The 21,296-nt window shown below is 40.0% G+C and overlaps 1 protein-coding gene across 3 annotated transcripts in view; it reads right to left on the bottom strand.

Annotated features, from left to right (window-relative positions):
• Window positions 1-21,296, bottom strand: part of gnaz (guanine nucleotide binding protein (G protein), alpha z polypeptide) — a 48,431-nt gene that overhangs the window by 9,003 nt on the left and 18,132 nt on the right. For 2 of the 3 annotated variants that reach the window (XM_039676639.2, XM_039676637.2), the window contains one exon: window positions 10,034-11,341. In XM_039676639.2, the coding sequence (XP_039532573.1) occupies window positions 10,034-10,756 (723 nt within the window). In that variant the 5' untranslated portion in view covers window positions 10,757-11,341. Of the gene's footprint in view, window positions 1-10,033; window positions 11,342-12,303; window positions 12,478-21,296 lie in introns of those variants that run through there. The other variant, XM_039676638.2, reaches the window with a different exon arrangement.

The raw sequence follows: 21,296 nt of genomic DNA, 5'->3' as shown, positions 1-21,296 counted from the left end.
TAGCTACCTGCTATTAGGTTAGGAATAGGGGTAAGAAATGTCGCATAATTGGAAAAAAAAAAACAAAATAAATTATATTTCGTTATTATATTTCGGGCAGGAATTGACAATGGGCTGAGATATCTTGTAATAATGTGAGTAAATCCTCCATGACATTCTAATGTAATCGTAAAAAATAGTGCACTCAAATTTGATTATATAAAAAAAAAAACCTGATGTAAACACAGTTTAACATTTGTCCGTAACGCCTAGTTGGCTGACAGACTGTGAGGGGCTGTGATTCGCACCGAGGCCTGAGTGTACTCATATTCCTGCAGCGAGAGGCCCTCGAATGGCCAATTGGGCTCTCTGATATCAGGTCACACCATTAGCCAAGCGTCCCTGCAGATCTTAAGGTGTCCATTAAGCAATCGGGCATCCCAGGGGATAGGGTGGAAGTGCTTTGTTAAAGCTCATTGTGTTTCCAACTACAGCCTTCTCCAGAGCCAATTGTGGGAGCGTTGGAAGGAGAAGAGAGAGAGAGAGAGAGAGAGAGAGAGAGAGAGAGAGAGAGAGAGAGAGAGAGAGAGAGAGAGAGAGAGAGAGAGAAAGAGAAAAGGCGGCAGGGAGCCAGTGGGAGGGGTACCCCCACCAAGACACACGCCGCAGCGTGACGCCTGGCCTCTCCCTGAGCACTCCAGACACAAGCCTTCATTAGGCTTAAATATTAATAAGGAGGTTCAACAGTGTACTAATGCTTTGTTTCCTGTAAATAAGAACTATTGAATTGAGACGTCTCGCTCCAGAAAATCCATTTCGTTGAAGCTGAGTGAAAATGACTCTTGTCTAGTCTTCTAATAGCCCCATCAGCAATGAGAGAGAGCTGTAAAGTACATTTACACCATACCTGCTCATAATTGCCACACTTTGCATCTCGCATTTGTCTCTGTTCTCTTTATCCCTCCCTGCTACCATTTCCTTTGTTGAGGCCAGAACATTATACAAAGTTTAGTTGTATTAGAACGTAGAGCACCCTTGGGTTATCAGTTCCTTTTTTAAATTATCAGAAGAAATAAAATGGCTGTGGCTACATCTCTGCAAAATGATACTTAAAGGGTTTTGCATGTTTCACAACACTTTCAAAGTGAAATGACTCAAAAAGCATGTTCAGTTTTATCCGAAACAGATGAACGTGAAATGTTTTATTACGTTGTTTGTAGTACAGATCGTGGCAGTAAAATGTCCGGTGAATGGCACTAAAAGGTTAATGCTCTTTTGCATTTGAAGATAACACCTACACTAAACCCTACCATAAACATAACCGATAGTGTTAAGCAAAGCAAACGTAAAGAGATAAAATAGCATTTGCTGAAGCAACCATGCTATTAGCTTTCCTCTAAGACTCGTGTTTCACATGGCTCGGTGTCAACGCTCCACCACCAATGCTGTTCGCTATGCTGTACCAGATGAGATAGCAAGCCGCTACGTCGTACAAGCTCCACATATACATGATGCAAATGCCAAAATGTATGTTTACCCAATTATGCACTATGGTAAAAGTGTTTTGAGCTCATGACATAATAGTGTACTTTGTACAAGGAACCATATGAAAATAAGTATTTCTTAAGGCCAATTCACACCGCACAGACAAATGCCAACAAACACAATAATTGGGTTTTGTTGGATCGGTGTGTTACCCATCAGCATCTGTTAAATTGGTCAGGATTTGTTTTCATCTGACTTAACATGTTCAATCAGAGTTTGTTGGTGTCTGTTGGGGTAGTTTGTACAGTTATTTTTCATAAAATTCGAAATCCAACGGCCAACTTGTTTATTGGTGTTTGCGGTGCGGATTGATCTTTAATAGATAATCTGCCTCTGTAATTTTGTTAAAAGGAATGAAAGTTGGTTATTAAAGCCACTAGTGTTTATTTTTTATATGATATGTGTATGGGTAGCTATGTTTTTACAGTGTTGCAAAAATGTAGAGGTGCGTTTTTGTGTTTTGTTATGATGAAGAATTTTTAGCATCATAGCATCATAAAAATGACAGACTGATCTCATGAAATTGCGTGTATATGACACGCCAATTCGTATTTCCATTTTTGGCGTGCTTTTCAGCGTGTTTATGAACGCCGCTGACTTAACGTTATTACTGTATATATAAATATACCCCAACCCTATTTCTAAACCTACCCGTCACTGGGGTTTATTGCATTTGTGAGTGTTCCCCTACCATCCTAGGAAATAAATATCGCTCCCCAGATGTAGATATACATTTTGCTTCATTTCGCTCAGACATTTAACAGCGTGTACATACAGTACACGCGGAATCACTCGGATGTTAATGGCGTAGACATGCATACACGCGGATAGCTCAAAATGTGTATAGATAACACGCCACTTGACTTGAAAGTTTGTGTAAGCTTGAATGTTTACGCAAAAGTCATGAAAGTTTGTAAAAGCTTGAATGTTTTACGCAAAAGTCATGATGTCATGTTGCAGATGAATGAAAGTAGGAAACAGCGCTCACTCTGAAGCTTTTGTTTGTCTTAAAACTCAGTATCAAAACTTCATTTTTTCACAATCGAGTCGATTCAGCTATTGTGGCTAACATGGTTAGTTTCAAAGCTTCATTTAATGCATGGAGGCTAAGCTGACTGTGTAGCTAAATTTTTTTTCACTGACATCCTGTTTATCAGTAGCTAATTGAAAGAGAACAGAGTCAGTGTGTCTGAGGCATCATGCAACATTACTGGCAATGGCTGAAGTAGAATGTATCAAAATTCAGAACTAGATTTGCCCTGTGTCATTTTGGGTTGCTGTCAGAATGCTAATTAAACTCACCAAGAGTTTCAAAAGTCACCAAGAATCAAAATGTACAATTCTCCATTTTTTATGGGATACTGCAGAATTTATTGTAAATTTACTGGTGTGAGGGCGAGACAACCTGTCACGGAGCAAACCACAACCATCCAATCAACTCCATATGGACAAAATCAAAACTCCCGCTCTACATTTTTTCTTGTTTGATAAGCAGTTTCATACAGATATATGTCACAATAGCAATAGGGAAGAAACTATATGAAAACTAGATGAGCAAGTCAATTTAAATTCAGACTACTCAACAATGGGCTTTATGCACAGCCAAATTGATTAATTCAGGTGTGCCTGACCTCAGTAGTCACGGCAACAATAATCAGACACACCTGAATTAATCAATTTGGCCAATAATGGCAGACAGGAAACAAGGAGCTGGCTGAAGTTCAGGAAGTAGTGCAGCTGTGCATAAAGCCCATCGTGGCTCATCCTTAAAAATACAAAGATTTTTTTAGAAGGTTTAAGGTTTTCATTTTTATAATTGTTTAAAAAAAAAAAAAGAAGTTTAAACCAAAGTCTTCCCTTTACAAGTCACAAATCTTAGGGGATTTTTCATGTCTCTTGCACAAACAATATGGGATGAGTTACACACTAAAGTTTAAAGGTTTGTTCAAATCACTAGTTAACCCAAAAATTCTGTCATCACGTAATAACCCTCATGTTGTTACAGTCCTGTATGACTCTCTTTCTTCTGTGGAACACAAAAGAAGATATTATGATGACTGCAGGGAACCAAACAATCCTTTGCTTTTCAGTGTATGGACAAAAAACACTTTCTTTCTTATCTTCCTTTTAGTTGAAGAAAGAGGGTCATACCTACTGATTTACAATAACATGATAGCAGACAAATAACAGAATTAAAAAAATTCTAACTGGTAAAAAAAAAATCAGACCAAAAAAAGAAACTAATATGCCTCCTTGGCTGGTGTCGCGGTGAAAGATGGTAGAAGTCTTTGAGGTAGAAGGTGGGATAAGGTAGAGCTTTTGTGTGAGTGAATGTACATGTGTTGTATTATTTTTGTTTTGTCTCGAGGACCCCCTCGAAAACGAGATGTTTCATCTCAAGGGGTTATCACAACAACAACAATAAATTTCAAATAAGTCCTCCATAAATGAACTTCAATCGGGATATATATATATATATATATATATGGCCAAGCATCCCTCCCGTGACCCAGATTTTGAGACTCTCTCCTCCCAGCCAACTGGCACCGGAGCTGCATTGCTTCGACTGACTATTGCGCAATGCAGTTCCTCGCGCTGCCCTTCTCAGCACAAGCACACGTTCCGCCGCTAGCACGAGCACACGTCTACCCTCTCTCCGGTTGCCGAGCACCATGTAAACCCCCCTCTCCTGGTCACAGCTCATTGTCAACAGCACAGGATTAGGAGCGTATGACTGCTCTGTTGCTTGGCAATGGTTGCCATAGAAACCTTTTTTTAAGGGAGGGTTGGGTCAAAAAAGGAATGTTGAAAGAAATATTGAAAGGGGGAAAAGAAGATAAAATGTGCCGTGCCACAAAATTGACAATTGTTGCTTGAAGTCCCCAGCAGAATTAGATGATTGTGAATCGCAATTGAAAAGTTACATCTGCGCCGCTGAATTACTGGAAAGCTTTTGTACCAGATGTGCAGGAATACGCGTTCCCATAATAGGGGACTGTGGGGACATTACAGCAGGAAATATTTTTTAAATAGAAGGTAATTAAATTGTAAAATTGCTTTCATTAGGTAAAAATGGCTTGAAAGTACTCTTGCCAGTTTTTCTTGGTCAAATATGCTTTAGTCAGCTTTGCAAGCTTTAGCACACTAGAGACGCCAGGCATCAGAGGATGATGCAAATCATTAGATGTGATTTTATTGTGGTAACTGAAAATTTTATAAAATATCACTCCAGGGATAGTTCAGCCAAAAAAGAAAATTCTTTCATGAATTACTTGCCCTCATGTCATTCCAGACATTCGTTCATCTTCAGAACACAAATAAAAATCTTTTTAACGAAATCTGAATCTTTCGGATACGCAATTTGGACTAAACTGCTCAATTCATGGATTCATTTTACGATCTCTTTATGAACATAGTTGTCAATGGAGGGTCATAAATCTCAGATTTCATTAAAGGGTCTTCCTTTGTGTTCTGAAGACAAATGAAAGTCTTACATGTTTAGAATGACATGAGGGCGAAATGATGACAGAATTTTCCTTTTTGGGTTAAATATCCCTTTAAGCCTGAATGAAACCGCTTTTTCCGGTAGCTGGAAATGAAACTTTCAAGAGTGAGGATACATAGATCATTTATTTTGTGGGGAAGGAGTGTTTGCGGTGCTATGGAAAACTTGCCTTGGAACATCTTACAAGCATGTTTCATGAGGCCATGGGCATCATGTAGCTATTTTTTAATTATTTATTTTTTGAAGGGGCAGCAGTAGTGTTGGCTCACATCCTGCCCGAGGTAAGATATGACAAGACCAAAGACCAAATACTTTTAAATACATTTTCTATCTTCACTTGAAGAATTAGATAGTATACCTGGGTTCAAACTTATAAATACAGTATATATATATATATATATATATATATATACTATATACTGTAGATAGATATAAGACTAACAACTGTGACCTTTTTGTCAATACAAAATCCACTTGACCCAAAAATCTGTTTGAGTGAGCTTGACACTTCTGCCTGTTGCTGTATTTTCATTATGGTTTAATATGCTGCGTTAACCAGACGTTTTAGAGTCCTGTTTTCCTGTATAAGGATTGCGTTCAACAGTAGTGTCTGTCTAGACACATTACTGTAGTGCAAAAGCTTTTAGTGTTTTAGTGTTCTAGCCCAACCCTGTCATCTTAGTCAACATTGTCTATTTAACACACGAGTCACCAAGATTTTCTCCTATTATCAACATTCAGAGCATCATCGCTCCTATAATGCTTGTGTTTCTCCCTATGGCAAACCCCACACAACCCATTCAGGCAGACTTTCTTAAGACCATGGAGCATTGCTTAAAACCCTTTGCTGCCACTCTGACTCAATCACTCGGTGACTGCGCTGATCCCCCTTGCCTTATCAGACGCGTGCCAGTGAGTGAATTCGCAGGGCGAGGGGTGTCATTTTTGAAATTCTGCTCTTTGCTGGCAGAACCAGAGGAGATTGGCAGCACTCAAGCTGCAGCACATGTGGGCCATTTCAGAGATGAGTGCTTATTGAGTAATCTCATTCAGAGGCTCACCCCAGACCCTGGAGCTCAAACATACACTCCTCTAGCTGTTAGCGTATGTTTATAAGAGTTGTGAGGGCCTGTGTAGCCCAGATTTTCCATGAGGCTTTCCTAGATGGTCAAGGAGAAAAAAGAAGGAAAACTTGGCACAGCAATAACATCTGTCTTATGGGCAGAAGGACCTGATGTATCATATTTATTAACTGTCTCTCTTAAAATCAACATTTAAATGACATTGGCCAGCTATTTTATTTTACTTCCGTAATATAACATGTTTCTAAAACAGGATATTGAGTATATTCAAACCCTAAAGCTAATCAAAGTATCATTCAGAATACTGTAAAAGCAGGAACTTGTGTTATGAAAGAACAATACGTTTTGAAATCATGTTGACTTTAAAGCCAAAGAAAACATTTGATCCAAATCTACCATGAAAAAGAGCAACACACCTTGTAAACAGGTGCGGCTAGAGCTAATAAATTATATTTGAAGACGACCTCAGGCTATCTCTAACTGCTGTGATGGTTTTCAACTAGATAAGATGGCAAAGTAACTGGAGGAGGTCCGCCCTTCCCCCTTCAACGTATTATTTTTCGCCACTCCCTTAGCCAGGCACTAACTCCTTGCTTCACTTTCCTCACTTCCTCTTTGATTTGTTACTTCCTTTTTGTTTCAAACTTTCCAGCAGAAGACACACAAAACTTCTCTGACCCCCATCACTTCAGTGATTTTCCCCAGTGCTAAATCTTATAATTCTCGCGGGTACACCCTGGCACCTTGCACTGTGAACTCAATTATCACTTTTGTACGTCCCCCCCTCCCCTCCTCACAAGACTCGCAGAACACTTTTATTTTTAACTCCCCAACGCTAATTGATATTCCAGGCTAATGCACTACTTGGAAGTTCTTGTTTTGAGTCGAGGGAAAAGGTTTAATGTAGTGCACATAGGTAGCCTATGCAGTCTATGAACTCACTGATAAGCAGTTAGCTTCAGCACATGGAGAGAAAATGCAGTTAGGCGACTGTTTCTAAAAGTTAATTCCAAATCTTAATAATCACTGATCTATATAAATGACTGGATTGCTCGTCGTGTTCTAAACTGCCATCAGGCGGTGAAGCCAACAGAAATGTTCGAGCGGCCATCTTACGTTTCCCTAACGATAGAATTAATTCTAACGTTTCCCTAACATTAGAATTAATGTACATAGCATACATGTATGCTATGTACATTAATTGATGCTTCAAACTTATCTGTAATTTTATGGTCTTTTCGAGCAGGATAAGCAATATTTACAAATGTAAACACTGCCGAAAATTAAAGTCAAGTCACCCTCATTTATATACCGCTTTTAGCAATATGGACTGTTTCAAACCAGCTTTAAAATCCGACAGAGAATCCTTTATGCATGCATTTGTGCAGGAAATATTAAGCGTGAAGGATGTTGTAAGAATGTACTGGGAGACTACAGATATAAAAACCCTGACTCGTTAGTGTATGTTGTTTCATTAAAATGAGATGAGTTCTTGTTATTTCAACAGAATGTGATGGAACACCAGGGAATACCAATATGACGGCGTGGTGGCTTCACTTTTTTTTATGTCATCATGAGTAATACAGTCATTTATATAGATTAGTGGCCTTAACACAAACACACCTTTAATTAACGTCAGAGGCAATTACAATTTACTCTGTAAATATAATTTAATTGTAATTAATTAACGGGGAGGCTGCTGCAAAGACCAGCTTATGCAAGCATGGATTTCAATGGTTGTCCACCTTGCTTAAAAAAGCCTAAGCGAATTTGCCGTGGTCTTCCAGTCTGGGATGCATTTCCAAAATACATCGTTAGCCAACTAATTATGGTCGCAAGTTCAGTAATTACCAAAATAGTTCAATGATTAAGTGTTTCCCAAAACCAATGAACCTTTGCAAACTGCATCGCCAAGTTGTTTACTGCTCACAACCTACAGTTAGAAGCATAGTTTCTTGTTAGTATGGTTAGAAAGATGGATGAGTGAAAAAGTTACTATAGTTTTGGGAAACGTTTATGACTAGCTAGTTAATTAAGATAAGATGTGTGTCCTTGAGGTTGCACCCCTCATAACGCATATGATAAACTGTAGTTTGGCTTCCGCCATTGTCCCAGCAGAACTAAAAACGGCTGTGGAGACCCCCATTCTTAAAAAAAAAACAGGACTTCTAAACATGGACAACTACCAATATCTAATTTAACAGTCTTAAGCAAAATCCTTAAAAAGATTGTTTTGCAACTGCAATTTTATTTGGATAATGGTCTTTTCGAACCTTTTCTGTCAGGTTTTTGCCCATCTCACAGCACTGAAACAGCTCTTCTCCATGTAGTTAACGACATTCTTTTTTCCATCGATTCAGGGTTGATAAACATCTTGATGCTCCTCTATCTAAGCGCTGTCTTTGACACAGTCTGCCACATATTACTTATTTCTCGGCTTTCTGATATTGGCATTACTGGTTCCGCTCTTTCCTGGCTCATTTACTATATCAGCGACAGAAAGTATTATATCAGCATACTAGGTCATAGTTGTATCAGTGCTTCACTTACACAGGGTGTTCCTCAAGGTTCAGTTCTTGGTCCACTATTGTTCATCATCTACATACATCCACTTGGTAACATCATAGGCACACATGGACTTCAATTACATTGCTATGCTGATGACATTCAAATTTATCTCCCCACAAGCTCTAAGGCACATCCCTGCCTGACTCACTTACTACATGTATCAGGGACATCAAGCACTGGATGTCCCTTTATTTCTTCAAATTAAATGATAAAAAAATGGAGATATTAGTGATGGGCTCTGCTGCCTCGGTCAAAATGATGGACCAGTCCTTTTGTATTGATGGTTAATGTTAAGCCTTCGTCATTGATTCGCAGCCTTGGTGTCTTATTCGACTCAACTCTATCTTTTGGCCCTCATATACATAAAAAAATTTAGCTGACGGTGAAACCTTAATTCATGCTGTAATGTTTGTGTAATTGTATAAATGTATCATAAATTACAATGTAAAGCGACCTTGAGCCACGAAAAGGCACTATATACTGTAAATAAAACTACTTCTTCTTTTTCTTCTTCTTCTTCTTCTGTGCAGCAGCTATGCATCATTCTATGGTAGTTAGCCAGGGAGTTATGTCGCTGAACAGGAAACTGGTTAAGTTGGTAAACCACCTAGCATTGGCAAGGTTTGCCACTTGTCTTTCTGATGAAGCTAGATGACCAAAGTAGTCTTAATAATAATAAAATAATTAGTTACATTTATATAGCGATTTTCTGGGTACTAAAAAGGGCTTCACAAATGGAAGGGAGAATCTCCTCAACCACCACCAATGTGCAGCATCCACCTGGATGATGCGACGGCAGCCATATTGCCCCAGAACGCCCACCACACACCAGCTTATTGGTGGAGATAAGAAAGAGAGATAAAGCCAATCAGTATGTGGGGATGATTGATGAGGCCATGATGGACAGAGGCCATTGGACAAATTTGGCCAGAATGCCGGGGTTAAACCCCTACTCTTTTTTTTTCCGAAGGACATCCTGGGATTTTTAGCGATCACAAGGATGGTGCTCTTTTGGCAGTATAGTGTCCCCATCATGCCTTGATGTTTGAGGGTCCCCATCATAGTTAAGCTAGTTTAGTCCCCAACTGGTAAGAATATCAGTGTTTAAAACACAACAAGCTATAATGTTCTTGAGCAGGGTTAGTTCTCTAAATAGCTTCAATGTAACTGAAAGTTTCTGTGCTACAGGAAATGTGGAAGTGAGATGATTAAAAGCACTTGTCTGTCAGTGCCACGGACAGGATGAATTTATTGTAAATATGTATGTAGCCCATTGCAGATAACATTGATTTCATGTGTTCTTGTATTATCTCGCTGCACCAATGACCCGAATACAAAATTGGGCTATACTTACCGTCTGGTTGTCTTCATAAAGCTTGAGGTCATAGCCACTGAGCTCCACACAGAATATAATGGCAGTCACACCCTCAAAACAGTGGATCCACTTCTTCCTTTCTGAACGCTGGCCACCCACATCCACCATTTTGAAGGTGAGCTCCTTGAAGGTGAATTTGTTCTCAACAATGCCAGTGGTCATGTCACGAGAGCGCAGAATGTCCTCAACGGTTGGGATAAACTCTGGCGCAGAAATGCGGTCCAGGTCGTTTAGATAATAGGCAGTATTGTCCTCTAGATGGTACTCATTGGAGCGGCAGAAACACTCCTGGACCCCTGGATCGGCCCACAAGCGCTTCATCACGCCCTGGAGCTCTGGTGTGATCTCCCCCTTGCTCTCAGCAGGCCCGGTGAGGGCAAAGAGTTGCACTGCGTCGTAAGCTCGATCTGGGTTGTGGAAGTCGATCTTCAAGGTGGCGAGGGCACGGATGATGCGTGTGAGTGAGTCGATGGCGTTGTAGAGGATGAGAGGCTTGTATTCCTTGCATGCCTCCAGGTTGAATCCCCCACTGTGGATGATCTTCATCTGCTTCACAATGGTGCTCTTGCCAGAGTTGCTAGTGCCGAGCAGCAGAAGTTTGATCTCACGCCGCTGCCGCTGGCTTTCTGAGCGGAGATGTCGATCGATGCGCCGTGAGCGTCGGGCGGCCTCTTTCTCCTCCGAACTCTGCCGGCACCCCATGGTTAACTGTACCTGGACTTGAGTCGGTAATCCCAGGGAGTGAGAGAGTTAGCTATAAAAAGTATGCAATGTAAACAATATGTGTTGATATAGTTGAGCAGAGACTAGAGGAAGCTTTTTTCTGTCAGATTGGTGTTAGACAACTTGCATTATTCAAGTCTACAGTTTATGATTTTTTTTTTCCAAGGGTTGATTTTTGGCGTACAATGCTACCATGACATGGTGGAAGACCAACTCAGGCCCTGGCATAAGGGCATTTGCCTTTGAGATCCCAAGGACTTGGGGTTCATATCAGGGGACTCTCTCCCCTGAGCACGGCGGGCTTTAAGTGGACTTGTCAATGTTCATCGAGAGAAAGTCGAAATCGTAAAATTCCTTCACTCTCCTCCGTCATGGCGTCCAGTGTGCTTCCCTGTGTTTCTGTGACTGATTCATCTGTAGAGAACTCCTACCTCCTTTAATTTTCTTCAGACACTATACGACCGATGGAATGTCAGACCTTTGTTCTTGTGGATTGTTTTAGGCGACTGCGTACTAGATCGTCCTCCTTGTATACGCCAGTGAGGCAGCTAAAGGCCCACGTTCCTGCAGGTAAAAATAAAAGAGACATTAGTAATCATGAAACAGAAAGGAGGGCAAGTAAAAGGGGAATGCTAAGAAGTTTCCATCATAGAGAGATGTTAAACCTTCTTTACTGGATGATGCTCTCACAAATTAAACATGAATCACTTTACAGTTCCTCACTTTCTTAACTTAATGCTATGATACATGTAATATTACAAGTTTTACCTTTTGTAAATGTGACGTTTCTGAGTAAATCAGAATATACAATGAGAAAAAAAATCTAAGACTTTATTTTGTCCAAAAGGAATTGATTGGATTGTGAGAAGTGGGCATTGCATTCCAGGATCAGATTTCAGACCTGAATGAAACACTGCTGGCACCCACTTTTGAGGAGACTTTTTGACAAGGGCACGCAAGCCGAAGGTAAAGTTCCACAACAAGAGCTCCTAAATGCATCCCAATGATTAAACTTCTGTCGTTATTTGTTATTAATGCTGTAACTTGAGTTACATTAATGTTAACTGGAATAAAATGTAAGAAAAAGGCTGCTTTACGTACAGCTGTCCCCTAAAATAAAGTCTACTGTAAAAATAGGTTACTGTAGCTACATGGCCTTGATTATGTGAGACAAAATCAGTTGTTTTGTACAAAGAAAAACTGTTTTAGTAACCTTATTATGAAAGTAACAGGGTCCATTTTGGATTTATTTTTGACTTTGACTTGTTGACTTGCTTTTCAACAAACAAAAATACTTGAATTACACATGCAGAATGAACAAATGTACATGAGCACGCATCACAAACTCAAAACATCTCACCAATTGCTTTTAAATAACTAAGTACACTCAAGCAAAAAATTAACAGACATGGTAATTATCACAGTCAGCCTCTGTTAGCACTACAATGTACATTTGATACACACTTCTGCTTTCTCATATACACATGTACCCTTAGATCTTGGTATATATTTATCTAAAATCTAACCTTCTCCATGGTAAACCTGTCCCATCATGCACTCCTTTGTCATCTGCTTCTCTCTGCAACCATAGATTCAGGTCTGCCAAGGAGGTGATCCAGCCCCATAAAGCCCAAAAACACATTAGTTCTCAAATAGAAACATACGCACACAAGCAGAGGCAAGCTGGGTGTGAAACGGAAACAGATGTGAGATGTATGTCCTTCCCTGAAGCAAAAGGTACCGCCCATTTTACTCTCTCTTTTCCCAAGCCTCAACCACTGAGCTAACTGATAGCAGGTGGACTGTTTATTTACTGTCATGGTGGAAAATAACTGGCTCAGACCAACAGGTGCTTTACTCCAACTCATTCCAATGTACTAAATGCAACAAACCCCTTTCGAAAAACAGTTCATAATATATACAGCTGGGCTCAACAATAAGACCCAGTTGGGTCAGTATTTTTACCATACACATTTTCACTGGCCCCACCTTTTTGTGTGAAGTCATGAAGTCATTTACACGCCCTGGTGTTCTAATGCCGTTCTTTCCTTTTCGTACCACAAAAGGAGATTTTTATTTTTATTTTTTTTAAATCTGGTAATAGAAATAGATGTGGTATTAGAATAGACACTCTTGCAAGTTGTGAGAAATCAAGATTAATAAAACTCCTAGAAATCTCAAAAAAGTATCTACTTCTTCACCAAGATAAATATCTATGGACCGAAACTCCAGTTGCCTGATGACAGTCAGAATGATAGTTGACAGACGTGAACATGATAACGACTTGTTGTGACGAGCACAGCAGATATATTCACCTCAGAGAAGAGGGTTATATTTCATGTCTCACATCTCATGCAATTTTTATCTTCTTATTTTTTAAAAAAATGGATAAAACGAATAAATGTAATTAATGGTGTTTTCTTCAAATGCTAAAAATAATACAATGTAAAAAAGAATAATACATTAAGTTTATTTTTAAAGATGCTACATTTTAAAATTCAATCCGTTTTAGTCAAACACTCAGTTAACCATACCAAAATCCCTACCAGTCTTTTTTTTTTCACTTCCTTGCATAACACCTCGTTCTTCAGTCTGACACCATTTCAATGTATCATGCCATCCATTATTAAAAGCATCCCAGCAAACAATATATGGATAAAAGGGTCCTTAATATGATGTGACCCCTAAAACAATTCATAATGAAATATGTGCTTTCAAGGGGAGTAGATGAGCTCTAAAGGTGATCTGTTAAAACAGAAGTGCCTGAGGGACAGCATAATAAATGGATGCTCTTTGTGACAGGCCGTGTGCTATTGGCGGTGTAACAAATGTGAAATCACGCCATGGCCTAGTTTCGGCTGAGAGATTACATTTCCTAGACTGATCGCACAGAGAGAGAATACATCTCCAAGATCTGTCACAGACAGAATCCTGCTCTTAGAAAGATTATTGCACAAATATGTGTGGCAAGAGTTGACAGGGAAAAGACAGCAAAATACAACACACACAAAGGAAGATATATGGAGGGACATGGTCACAGCAGGATAATTCAAAAGATGTTTCAAAAATCACATCAAACTAGTTCAAGTTTAGCTAGTTGTTCTGAGTTTACACTCTGAATACAGGACACTTTTGTCTGATGACATTTTTTAAAGCCTTAGACACACCAACCCCTAACTTTTTTTTTATTGGGAGAACTATTATCATTATTTTAAGTAAATGATTGTCTTATGTTCTTTTAACACAGAATAAGAAGCAAGTTTATAAAACATCATATATTTGCCCTTAAAGAGTCTTGGACTTGAGGCCTTCCAACCGACTCATGACAAATCATAACTATTTTCACAAATTCATAAGAGCCCTTATTGGGGCTTTTCACACTTGAAATAGTGTATGTCATTCTAAACCCCGGGTAAATTCCATCCGGGGTTATTTTTACTTCATGTTTCACAATGATCATAATTTATGTGGGGTTAACAGTGATCCTGGGATTTAATAAAATGTAATTTCGCACTGAATACAGGGTTAACATCCTTATTTGCATATTTGTGGTGTCAGTGTTACTGGTTGCACAAACACCGCACGCAAGATGTTTACATTTAGCATTGCGTATCCTTGTATTATATAGTGGCAACTTTACTATCAACTTTATACCTAATGGACGTTTCTGACTATAAAGGTATGAATGAAAGGTCTCTTCATCACTCCAATTGTTAAGTTTTCTGTCAGCATTTTACATTTTTTTTTCTCTGAAGTTGCTTTTATGTACAATGTGCAGTGTTTCCATGACTGTCAAAATCAGGTGAATATGAGGCATGTGATTGGTTGTTGATTGCGAAGCATCTGGATGTAACATTCTAACACCCCATAATTTCAAACTGTACAAGTTTGGCACCGCATTACAGGGTTAACAGCGCTAACAGGGTTAGCAGAGTTTTATAGCGATTGGATTAAAAATACCCAAACAGTGATTGACTGTCGCATAGCTCTAGTGACGTCAAGGCTGTAATGTGATTGATTATCAAGACACAAGTGATCCAAGATGACATTACGCTTTCTCCAATGGTAGAGCCGTGGACCCTGCTATCTCCCATCTCTGGCCAAGGTCATGGGTTTGATTCCCAGGGGTTGAATTGAAGAAATTATTAGCTTGAATGCAATTTGTCACTTCGGATAAAAACATCTGCCAATGCATAGCCTAAATATAAATGTAAAATTAATATAAAATAAAACAGCTCATGCAGTATTTGAAGATATTTAAAAAAAGGTACCCTGTTTGTGGAAAGTGCCATAAATATTCAAAGAATGCTTGATCTCATTTCTGCATTTCTTCCAAGTCAGCATTACATCAGTCAAACATCAGTCCATTTTAGATAATTACTTGAGGCAATTGAAGTATATTTATGATGATTTAATGGCTGTTTTTGAGATGAAGGATGACAGCTGGAATGGTTGAGAAATAGAATGTGGCCGCCAAGTCTTGTTTCACCACTTCCGCTTTTAACAAGACCCTGTTTGAATGTATAAAATTACACTGTTGCTTGACGTAAGTATCAGTCAAAACTGTGACCTAGAAACCAAAATATTATGCTTGCGATTCATGCTTGGTTCTGTGTATTAGAAATTGCATTGGCAATGTGTATCAGAAATGTGTCCTATAAGGCTGTGACCGAATGTGTGAGTGAATGGAGAATGACGGTCTCACGGTTAAGTCAGACTCATGTTTTCTCATGAACATTGAGGTAATCTGACCCCAGCGGCTCCCTTTCGCCTCCAGAGATCAGCTGCTGTCAGTCGCGCATATTTCCTGATATGAATGCACTCATAATTATATAGATTATTCAAAAAGCTGCACATAAGAGGAAAGCTCAGAGTCATACTATTGTGAAATATGTTTGCCTTTTGCAGTTTAATGAAATGAACAAGAGAAAATTAACACAACTAGTTTGAAACCCATCTTACACTCCCATAGGGGTGTGCTGTGTGATACTGACAAAAATGATCCCGATATTTTCTGGCATTTTTGTTAATGATAGACAATGTTTATTTAGTGTGTTATTGTGATGGTAAATTGACAAGCTTAGGACAGGAGACTTTTTATATTCTTCATATTGTCTGCAGTAGTTTGTTAGAAGAAGTGACTTTTCCAATAATTTTAAATAGATTTTGATTTTGAATTTTTTTTTCTAACCTGAATGCTCATTTTAATTGAATGTCTGTCATCTTGTATGTCAAATTCTTATATTTAATCAATAACTTCAATTAGGACAATAAGACACTACTGGGCTGTTACCAATATAATGAATTCAGTATCAACAAATATGCCTTTCCAATGCAGAGGTGGTGGCACAGAAGAGGCAAGTCACTGTTAACGAGTGAATCACTGAGTCATTCATTCAATTGATTTGTTCAGACAGCTGATTCATTCAGGAACAAAGCATATGACAGGTTGGAACATGAAGCAACTGTGAGAACAATCAAGGACAAATCATGGTTAAAAACTACAAAACTACAACTATGGCACATTAGAACAGGAAGTGAAACAAAAGTCCAAAGACAAAAGGTGTGTTCGACATCGGCTGCGGCTGGATGCAACGATCGGCGAGATTAGCCGCGTGCAGGCGGGGAGGAGCTGCAAACGGAGACGTAAAGTCGGACAATTTCTGGTTCCCGTACTGACGGCTCACGTGGTGTTTGCATGCTTTACCACAGCTTAAGTGAAATAAATGCAACATTTGCCAAATAAACAGATATTTCAGACACATTTTCATGCAACAATTTACTGCTTCATACAGCATCTGTTTGAACTAGAATAAAGTTCAAAATAAGCCTTCAATGACGTGGAGTCAACGTTTTTTAATCAGTTTTATTTTGATAAACATGATAAACATTACACAATATAACATTGCGACTACATGAAAAGAGTGTTTACTGTTATAAAATACTGATGAGCTTTAGTGGAACTAAGGTGTGAGAATAAACACGAAACGCACGTGATCGTTGTCATGCGGTAAATCCGGCGAATCGTGGAACAGCTGTGACATCATCAGAGCTCCTGCAGCCGCTCTTGAGAAGCTGCGCTGGCTGAGTCCTTCGGCTACTCTCGTATCGCTCTCGCGGTACTTTGATGGCATACGTCACAGTCACGTGGAGTCAGCGCTGCATCAAGTCGGACAAAATTTCTAACCGGCATGCACTGTTTCAAGTCAGCCGCCGATCGGTCTGCGCAGAGCTGCATGAAGTCGAACAAGCCTAAACACAGAGATCATGATAGAGGCCCCCACATGAACGGATTCCAGATGCTCCAAGAACAAACAAAAGTATAGGAGGGTGATGGAGTGGAGGTTGATCAGGGGGAGGGATCGGGGGCCAGGCCCGTGGAGAATCAGGACTGGAGATGGAGGCATATCAGGGAGCCAGGGCGTAGTGGATGTAGCAGAAGCCTCGGGAGGAGCTTTAGTGGATGCCGTCACCTCGGGAGGAGCTTTAGCAGTTGACATCGCCTCGTCACCAAGCTTTAGCGGACGCAGTCGCACCTCGGCAAGTGCTTTAACAGATGGCATCGCCTCGGGAGGAGCTTTAGTGGACGCCGTCACCTCGGGAGGAGCTTAATTCGACGCCATCACCTCGGGAGGAGCTTAATCTTTAGTGGATGCCGTCACCTCAGGAGGAGCTTTAGCAGTCAACATCGCCTCGTCACCAAGCTTTAGCAGACGGCATCACCTCGGGAGGAGCTTTAGTGGACGGCGTCACCTCGGGAGAAGCTTTAGTGGACGCCGTCACCTCAGGAGGAGCTTTAGTGGACGCCGTCACCTCGGGAGAAGCTTTAGCGGACGCCGTCACCTAGGGAGGAGCTTTAGCAGATGCCGTCACCTCGGGAGGAGCTTAAGCTTTAGCGGACACCATCACCTCATGAGGAGCTTTAGCGGACACCGTCGCCTTGGGAGGAGCTTTAGCGGATGCCGTCACCTCGGGAGGAGCTTTGCTTTAGTGGTCTACATCGCCTCGGGAGGAGCTTTAGCGGACACTGTCGCCTCGAGAGGAGCCTTAGCGTAAGCGTCGCCTCGGGAGGAGCTTTAGCGTACGCTCGTCGCCTCGGGAGTAGCTTAAGTGGACACCGTCACCTCGGGAGAAGCTTTAGTGGACGCCGTCACCTCGGGAGAAGCTTTAGCGGACGCCGTCACCTCGGGAGGAGCTTTAGCGGATGCCGTCACCTCGGGAGGAGCTTTAGTGAACGCCGTCACCTCGGGAGAAGCTTTAGCGGACGCCGTCACCTCGGGAGGAGCTTTAGCGGATGCCGTCACCTCGGGAGGAGCTTAAGCTTTAGCGGACACCATCACCTCATGAGGAGCTTTAGCGGACACCGTCACCTTGGGAGGAGCTTTAGCGGATGCCGTCACCTCGGGAGGAGCTTTAGTGGTCTACATCGCCTCGGGAGGAGCTTTAGTGGCCTACATCGCCTTGGGAGGAGCTTTAGCGGACACTATCGCCTCGAGAGGAGCCTTAGCGTAAGCGTCGCCTCAAGAGGAGCTTTAGCGTACGCTCGTCGCCTCGGGAGTAGCGCTTAAGTGGACACCGTCACCTCGGGAGGAGCTAGCAGACGGCGTCATCTTGGGAGGAGCTTTAGTGGTCGACATCGCCTCGGGAGGAGCTTTTTTCCCGTTGGGAATTGATTGAAACCTAAAACGTCTACACTTTGATTTCATGTTGACACATACTTTGTTTATACTGACTGTTCCACTGGACAAACTGATAAGTTTGGGGAAAGAATAGTCAAATGAATGAAACAAATGAATGTCTGTGTACCTGTCAGATTAACACATTTTGAGGAACATTGAGGTCATGTTTTTTATGTGTTTAGTTGGTCACCCATGTGACCCTGACCACTACTGACTACTCCCTTTGCCCAGAACAAACCCAGCTTTGTGCAATAAAAATAGATTGTTATATAACACGCAATGGCATCTCTGTCTTATTGATGAATGCTTGTGTTATGTAAGGCTGCCAGCCAGTAACTCTCTGGGATACAATCTTGGCCCAACTCATATATGTCTGACAAATATCACATACATTTCACAGAGCAGGAAACCTGTGTCAAATTAAGTGAAACATACTATGGTTATTGTATGATGATGCACAGATTTGAAACAATGTGACTTGGGATCTTTATGTTTTTGCTCAATTCAAAGTCACATCTATATAGCCCTTCAGACAAAAAGAGATATAGAGACATTAATAAACAGGAAAAATGGTTTATTCTGTCAAATGTAAAAATTATAAAACGTATTTAATTTCAGCTTTAAGTAGCTCTACAGAAGATAATAGTGTCATTTTAGTTCAGTGTTGTTTAAATTTCATTCAATAATGGCGTTGACGTTGCAAAGTTAATCAATTAGAGTTAAATTCTGTAGCTTTTCCTGCTGGTGAATAAAAATCAATTGGAAAATATTAATTTATGCATTGTTTTATGCAGAGTAAACAACATTTTTTCTAATTGAATATCCTATTTCACTCAGAAATATGCCACATTATGGAAGTAAAATGGGTTTCAAATGGAAATACAGGACTCTGTTACACTGTTTGACTCTGTTACAGTACAATACATGCATAAAACTGTAAGTATAACTCATGTCTAAAAATGATTGTTCATTGATTTGATTTTAATTCATTGTGATTTTTTTTAAATCATGTCTATATAAAATGATTTTTAATTCTCAATATATTTTGCTATTAAAGTGAAAAAAATCTCATTACTGTTGTTTATAAATTTAATCAATTTAAATATATTTCATTTACTTTGCATTACCTTACATTCATGCATTTAGCAGATACTTCTATCCAAAGCGACTAACATTGCATTCCAAGTACACATTTTTTATCAGTTCTTGCTTTCCCTGAGCATCAAACCCATGAGTCATGACCTTGGCATGCTCTAATGACTGAGAAGACATTATGATGAAAAATGAGATTTGTTTTCACATTATGATGCAAATTTTAAAGAAAAAAGTGCTTATGAAAAGAAATGGAGTCAAATATAATCTACAAAAATACACCCAACCAAATATGCAATATTTGTTCAAGCAAACAATAACAAAACTTATGCCCTTTCCCCTCCCCTATATAAAGTAAAATGCCCAAGAGAGTTCAGCCCTGTGTTGTGGACAGCTTGACGTCAGTCTCTTTCCCCCTCCACCCACCCTCCGTCCCTTTGGTATTTTGGCACACTATTGAGGGAGGTTTGCTGTCAATATATCACAGCGCTGTCTTTCCTCCACAATGACTCATGCCCCAGTTACAGACACTAACTGATTACAGTGCAGAATAATCTGAGAATAGTTATACAGAAACCATACAGTATCCCAGCTCAATGAAATAGACTCATTAATCTTAGCAAATCTCATCTTTCTGCATTATTAATAAGGCATCATGGAAAAGGAAACCACATTCACTTGAGAGAGCGAAGTGGCTGAGCATTCCTGAGGGAAAACGACTGCTAAAATATTTGTTGTGTCAAATGTACAAGTACAAAATGCTAAAGCATTAATGTGTCTGATATAAATTCTACAGCTATTAATCCACTCCATGCTAAGCTACTTCTCAAATCGTGCATCAGGATAGGTGTCATTTTGACTGTTGAGCTAAGAGTCCTGGGTTACTGTGTCAGTGGGCAATTGACCACACACCAACCAGAACAGATGCAGCCTTTGATCACATTGACAAGGAGTGAACAATCATACAATTCACCAAACGATGTTAAAATCAGATACCATTTCCCTTAATTTGTCCTCTTGGTTTCAACCATCCGTCACAAGAAAAATCATTGTTTCAGGAGATGTGTATCAGAGGGGAATTTGTGATGCCTCACAACCGCTGTTGCAATCGTTTTTAAGTGCCGTTGGGGAGAATTTCCTGTTGTGCTGTTCATTTTTTTTTTCCACTCTTTTGTTTCTCATCTTTGGATTGAAGACACAGGGTTTCAATTTGGCCAGTGGAGAATTTTTGAGTTGCACCGTGTGACGTCAGAGCGTTTGATGGAACATGCATGACTCAAATCAGTCATTTAATTGTTCTTGAGAATTCCAGCGCAGTCCACTTTACAAGTGAGTGCAGATAAGTAGCTTCTACAGAAAAATCACATGTACAATGTTTTTCAGTTGAATTGTTTCTCTAATAGAGTGATGGAAATAAAATGAAGAGCATATAAGCCACAAACTTGCTCATAACTAGGACTGTATTTTTATTGTGATCATGATTTGCTTCTCTATAAAGGCCCACAGGTTATAGAGTGCTCCAGGGATGACGTAGTTTTGGGCCAACCCTGGAAGTTCACATCACCCTGCATGGTTTCCGATTTTTCCATTAGCTTTTGGATTATTGCAGACGACAATCTCTGTGATTAACAAAATGTAAGTATCATAAACTTTTGTTGGTCACAGAGATTGTTGTCTGCAATAATCCAAAAGCTAATGGAAAAATCATATTGGTTTTTATTGATTTTCATATTTATTTTCATGATAAT

This window comes from Pimephales promelas, chromosome 23 (genome assembly GCF_988280905.1).
Source record: "Pimephales promelas chromosome 23, fPimPro1.hap1.1, whole genome shotgun sequence".
Taxonomy (NCBI): Eukaryota; Metazoa; Chordata; class Actinopteri; order Cypriniformes; family Leuciscidae; genus Pimephales; species Pimephales promelas.
This window is presented reverse-complemented; position numbering and strand designations above follow the sequence as displayed.